General features: G+C 31.8%; 1 protein-coding gene across 1 annotated transcript; it reads left to right on the top strand.

Annotated features, from left to right (window-relative positions):
- The first annotated feature begins 1670 nt into the window (after positions 1-1670).
- On the top strand, positions 1671-4605 carry LOC122721139. Its single transcript, XM_043948450.1, has 3 exons — positions 1671-1872; positions 2608-2856; positions 4367-4605. Exons 1-3 carry the CDS (start codon positions 1671-1673, stop codon positions 4603-4605), a joined length of 690 nt encoding a protein of 229 aa, XP_043804385.1.
- The last annotated feature ends 2212 nt before the right edge of the window (positions 4606-6817 follow it).

The following is a 6817-nucleotide window of genomic DNA, read 5'->3' as shown; positions in this document are numbered from 1 at the left end:
CTCTCTGGCGTTCACTTCGCTTAATACCGCTTACACAATTTCCATCGACCCGGTAAGCCAAGTGGTAAAAAAAAAAAAAAAAAAAAAATGTCCAAGGAACGGTCAATCGCGAACAGTAACTTCCATATACCCCGCGTAACGATCGACTAACTGAAACGTCTCTGTAACAGGCGTGAGATAACGCGGTCGATCGAGAAACGATATCGTCGTAAGAACCCTGGTCAACGTGTAAAAAGCGGAACACTTTCGAGAGGAGGGTGGGGGGCTAATGTTATGTCATTCGATTGTGTGCTTCGATCGATACGATCTCGGCACACCACTGAATCGTCGTCTCGTTCCAGTGATCGTGGAAAGCGTGAAATCGTTGGTGCCGCACGTTTCGCGATTCGTTCGACTTATGCTGAGAGTTAAAGAAATTGAAAAAATTTTTAATTGATGTTGATGGGAAGAGAGAACAAAATTGGGAAATCTTGTCGAGTCAAATTTTTGATTTTGCTTGACAATCGAAGGCAATATAAATTTGAGAATAAATTAAATTGAGAATAAATGGTTTTAAAGGCGAGAATGCTCGAAAAAGAAGTTGGAAGGATTCTAATTAGTTATTAATGGAATAAAAAGAAAAATTGGGAAATTCCATTGAATAACTTTTTTTTTTTTTTTTTTTTTTTTTTTTTTGATAATTGGATGTTATCGTTAGCAACGTGGATTTGGAAAGGAATTCCTCTGGCGTGGTTTTGGTTGCGAAAATGTCGGGATTTCTGGGAATTTGCACGTATTAAAATTCGTGGTGAACTAGGTCGCTTATTACAGTTAATGGCCAATTTTAATTACACACTGATGCTTTGTTCGTGGTATAATTGTTAAAAGTGTCGAGTAGAATATTTATACGAGCATGTGATCAATCTACGATTATTTTATTAATTGTGGAATTTGTTTAAATTGAGATATGATATATTAATTGCATTTGATTACTAGTTCACGATACTTCTAATTATGATTTGTTAATTAATAAAAACAAGATATTTAAATTGATTTCGAGTTTGCAAAAACTAAATCTTGCGTTAGCCTTCGCGATCAATCAAAACATATTAAAATATTTAATAATTTCAATTTTCCTTTAAATTAAACGATACAAGAGGACTATAATATTTTAACACATAAATTTTTTTAAAGATTATTGGAGGAAAAGATTGAACTGTCTTTTTTCGAATTTCTGTAATACGTTGATGACATTAATTTAACGTTCAATGTAACATATTTCTGACAGCCATTTAACCGAGATTCAATTAACATTTGCATTAAAAGATTGCTTCCACTTGGAATCACGTAGCAAGCGACATCAATCAAAAATGTTAAAACGGATCGTTTCATCTCTTCAAATTTCTACTCGAAAAGCTTGAGACTAATTCCATTCTCATTCGAGAATTTCCCGCATCTGGATCTCCTTTTTTCCAATGGAAACGCGTCGATTTTTCGAAGCGGCCGTACCAAAATCTGTAGAAGGCTTGGAAATCGTTGCGAAATCCCTTCGATCTCCGGCATCTGCCGCCGATATCCCTTCTGCGGAAGAAAATTCGCAACAGAGCCGAGTGGGAGGAGGTGGATAAAGCAGCCTCTGCCCAAGTTTACCAACAAACGACATCGATATCGATATCGAGAGTATCGGAACCATGAGGCGTGGGCCGATCGTCGTGTTGCTTCTTCTCGTCTGTTGCGGTTCGCTCGAGGCTCGAGGTCGCGACGACACCGGCTTCGTGAACGTTGAATCGATGCGTCGAGATGTCCGCGAAATGGCGTTCCAGGATTTACTCGGCGAGGGGAGCTCGCCGGAAGAACAACAAGTCCCTAAAAAGCGCATGAAAAATGCTTCCGGTATGTTATCTCATGTCGAATATTGTTATTCACGAATAACAAAGGGATGCATGTGGATTGTAATTTTAAAATTTGTAACATGAGTGGATGAAAAATTGTATTTCATCGAAAATTATTTATTCAAAGCAATTGTTGGTTTTGAACGATGAAATAATATAAATTAATTGCAGGAATTTTTCAAAATACAATGTTATTGGCAAGTTGAAAGTATTTGCTTGAAGAGTACAGTGTTCAGTAATTCACGAGTGCTAATATGTACGATATTCAAAAGATAGACTAAAATTTTTTGGATCAAGATTGCATCCTCTTTTGAATTCATAATTAGAAAAAATATAGATTATTATTAATTTAAATTATTTATTTTTATTTTTAGAAATAAAATAATTGTTTCAAGATTTGTGTATTAATAATATAAATATAAAGTAAAATAATTAAGATTTCTCTTAACAACATTCTAAATAGATACCTGAATATTTAAGACTATTACTTTCATTATTAAACTAATTTGAGCAATTTAAAACAATTTAAAAGTTTTAACACAAAAAGATCTCTCGTTTAACATTGTTGTTTCTAGTAAATTATAGTGAATCAGGAGAAGCAAGAAAAGCAAGAGTATTAACAAATTAAAAGAGAGAAAAAAGCAAAAGAGATCTCATGAGAACGAGGCTTAAGCAGCCTCTCGAGGGGTTGCAGTGTCATGAACGATAACAAGCACGAATAATACGGTGGTTTTAGGCAAATCAGACGAGGGAGGATACTACAAGACGTACGGTAGCGACGCCGAGGGCGAGAAGGGTTACGAGAAGGCAACCTACAGCAAGGGCAATCATGGCTATAAGACCCTCGACACCTTCCACAAGCAGGACGGCGACAAGTACGCATTCGAGAAGCATGTTGCCTACGGCAAAGCGCATGCTGACAAGAAAAGTAGCCACGACGAGGCAGCCTCTCGTTCCTGGAAAGCGGGTGATCACGAGGGCGCAGGTACGATGAAACTGTACAACCTGAAGCACGTAATTGCGCGAGGACTATACGAAGAGCACAAAGGATGAAGTTAGCTTCTTATCAATTTACCAAACAAGAGGATAGGAATTTGTAACTTTTGATTTTGTAGCACATGACGATAATTGACAATGAGGTTTGATCGAAGTAATTGTGTTGCTCAAATTTAATTCAAAAATTTTTTTTATGCCACTACTGTGAATGACAAGTAACATGATACAATGTATATATACGCAGGAAGTTTATATTATTACATTTTTATTTAATTCTATCGAGAAATTAATTTAGAAAAAAGAGCTTTCGACAGCTTTTGAATCAATAATAATCAAATTGCAGGAGATAAATACTATTGCTAAATTAGTTCCAAAAACATGATGGATCTGTGCACAAGATTGAGCACATTTTATTTGAAATAATAAATTATTGTATTATATTAATTTATTATTTTAAGAATAGCAGTATAATATTTCGTTTCAAAATGGCTTCTCGAATAAAATAATCCTTATATATTATATATATATGTTTAAATTCTACGTTAAATAATTAAATACGTAAAATAATTAATTATCAAATGGCATTTAATTAGTCGAAAATCAAGAGATAAAGAGAAACAAACATATTTTAACGATACAATAATGCAATAATTTTATTAACGCGATAACTTGAATCCATTTAGTCGTGATAGTTATCAAATTAGAATAAATTTCGAGGTCGGAAAACTTTCTTCTTTGTCAATAATTTTCATATAAAATATCGATGCCATTAGTCGTACGGGATACTCTAATGAACGTCGATCGCAAGTTTTGCCTCGTAAACTTAGTGGCTCGAGTATCGATCCCCAATAAAGCTACACCATCGAGATAACGATATTAACTGAATGCATTTGTGCGCTCATTTTATCCTAATTTTAACTACGACACCTAGCCATTTTGCTGATTACTTCGTATAGAAATATATCATTCGATCACTTGTAGCTATCGATTATTTTATGCAAATAGAAATTTTATTATTTCTACAAATTATTTCCCATTTTATAACGATTATTTCAACTTCGAATTTTACAATTACATTATTGATCAGAAATTTTGGAATCATTTTTCCAATTATAGTTCCATCGAATCTTTCGTTAATTTTGTTATTGCTTGAAAAAGTATAGCTAAATATAGTCAATAATCATTTTCACTTAAATATTTATATTTTTCGAGCTCGCAAAAATTCTAAACTTAACTTTTGATTAAATTCGTGGATTTGATAATAATTCTAAAATCTTCTGAAGTCATTATTAACTATACATTTTAGTTGTAAATAAGATACAGTATTTATTTTTAAAATTACATCTATTTTATTCATTCATTCATATTTTTGTATTCCCTCATCTACATTTTATAAGTTTTACAATTCAAAATAGGGAATTAGATTGATTATATTGATTCTAGCTTACATTATCCCAAATTTCTTTATTAATTGCAATACAAATTATAAATTTTCTAAGGCACCATCATTGATACTCATTATGCAACCGGTGATCACGAGGCCGAAGCCAACGATCACAGTGGCTATACTCACGAAGATGGTGCTCACTATACGGATCATGAACCAGAATCTTCGAGTTACGGACACAGTGAAAGCTACACGGACGGAGACGGTGAGCATGGTTCTTACGAAAGCCACAGCTCCTACTCGAAAAGCTCTGGTGATGAATACGGAAACGATGGAAGTCATTACTACTAATCCTTTGCCAAATGGTTGGTTAAATCTATCTTATCTGACCTTCTATGGAAAATACAATAAAAATATCCAATTTGAAAAATTAAAAGAGTGTTAATGAATTATATTTTTATATGTCAACAATTTGAATGATATACAATGAACTGTTTTATAATTTTATAATTTAAAAGTTTGATAAAATTGAAATTCTCAAACTTATTTAAGAACAGGAAATGTTCTTTTCTTTACATATTTTATAAAAATGACATGATGTCCTTTCAATAAATTTCTAAAATTTCATTTATTTTAGAAATTATATATTAAAGTACAATAATAATTGGCAATTTCTTTTTTTTTTGTATCTAATGAGATATTTTTTATACATGATAAAGATGATAAAGAAAATATTAAATATAAGTACAATACAGACGTATAAAATTATATTTTATAAAAATATAATATACTTGTGAAACATTTTCGATTCTAAACAGACGCAAAATTCGGTATACAAAAATATTGATAGGAAGATTATTTAATTATAAACAATTACAGTTTATTTTAGATGAAGAAAGACAGAAATAGAGTAAAACAATTGCATCTATCGCATCTCTCTATCTCTGTCTCGTTTCAACTAACATTAACTTCAATAATTTTAATAGATAAGTCTCAATCAACATTTTTGTATATCGATTATTTATTTTAATTTCTAGAATCGATCCTGTTTCGAATATATTAACACTCTGTATACGTGCAATTTTCACGAACGGAAAATTTACAATCATAACAGGGCAAATTAAAGGAAAAATTGAAGCTTGAAATTCAAGGCATGATATTTTAACAGCAATTACGGGCTAAAATTGTTCAACTTGATGAATCGTGAAAGCGAAAAAATTATACAAATTGGACGAACAAAGTACGAACGGGAAAAGGGCAACGCATGTGCAACGTCCAATCCCGTGTCATCAATTAAAGATTAATCAATTAAATCCGAACGATTACGAGTACAATCAAATCAAAAATGGAACAGTTTTCAACTTCGTTTCAAAAGCGTTCGATGACAGCAATATTCATTGTTTTACCTATAAATGAATATTTCGTATTTCATCCTACAATGCTTGTGCTTGTGCAATATCGTTATTAAACATTCCGTAACAAATACATATTCGTTTATTTATAACATTATTTAAAAACTATTGGTTTACTTTTATTCGATTAAACGAACGAAGATTTGAAATACATTGTTAAAACACGAATTTCAACGTTACACATATTCATATAACAACACGCAAACTATCATTCATTATATATATAAGAAATAGAATAATAACAAATACGACTGAAAATTGAAAATTATTCACAGTTAAAACATTTCAACGATTTCAATGATTTTGAATAAACTTCGTAATCGCGCCATGTTATTACAATGTTGTTATTCGTATATTTTAATTCAACATCTTGTAAAATTCTTACTTCCTTTCGTGTTTATCGAATGCTTCCAATTGTTGCTTCGCAATACACCGATATCAATTATTATTAGAAGTGCATTGAATGGTTACCCACGCGCCCCCTTAATCGTTATGTAACGAACGCTGTGTGTAATTTCGATGGCGTGCAAAGGTGGCGAACTGTTATTACGAAATTTAATGATATTACGCTTGTACTGCATTGATGAGTCGATCTAAATTGCAATTGGTCATCGGTCACTGTTGTTCGTCGGTTGCTCGTTACAATAACGTTGCCGTATCCGGCCTCGATTATGAGCCAGACAATTTGTTCAAGATGTGTATCGTGTTATTAAATGATGGATAGTTACAGGAAAATGTACTAACTAGAAAAGTATTCAACCAAGAAAATATTTTACGTCGTCGGTTAATATTCAACGTTGATAGATGAGAATAAATGGAGTGGATAACAGAAAAATTAATTTTCGAAATGGAAATCAAATATAAAATCAATTCAAACGTATAAAAATCTTCTATGTAAATTCTTTTTCTTTTCTCTGCTACGAAATGGAAGAATATATTTTTTACCATTTAAATGTCGAAATAAAAACTTATACACAAAATGACAGATTGAAACTTGAATATAAAGAATTATTTCTCCATAGAAGTACATATCAAAAATAAAAGATTTGAAATATCAACAATTAATAATAAAATATTCCAATATATCGTCCAAAAACATGATTCTTATTTTTTCTTTCTACGTTAAAACGCTTTAATTACGATTATTAAAA

The sequence above is a fragment of the Apis laboriosa genome, unplaced genomic scaffold (assembly GCF_014066325.1).
Source record: "Apis laboriosa isolate Shangri-la unplaced genomic scaffold, ASM1406632v1 scaffold14452_cov158, whole genome shotgun sequence".
NCBI classification, from domain to species: Eukaryota; Metazoa; Arthropoda; class Insecta; order Hymenoptera; family Apidae; genus Apis; species Apis laboriosa.
Note: the sequence above shows the minus strand (reverse complement) of the source record. Positions and strands in the feature narration are given on the sequence as shown.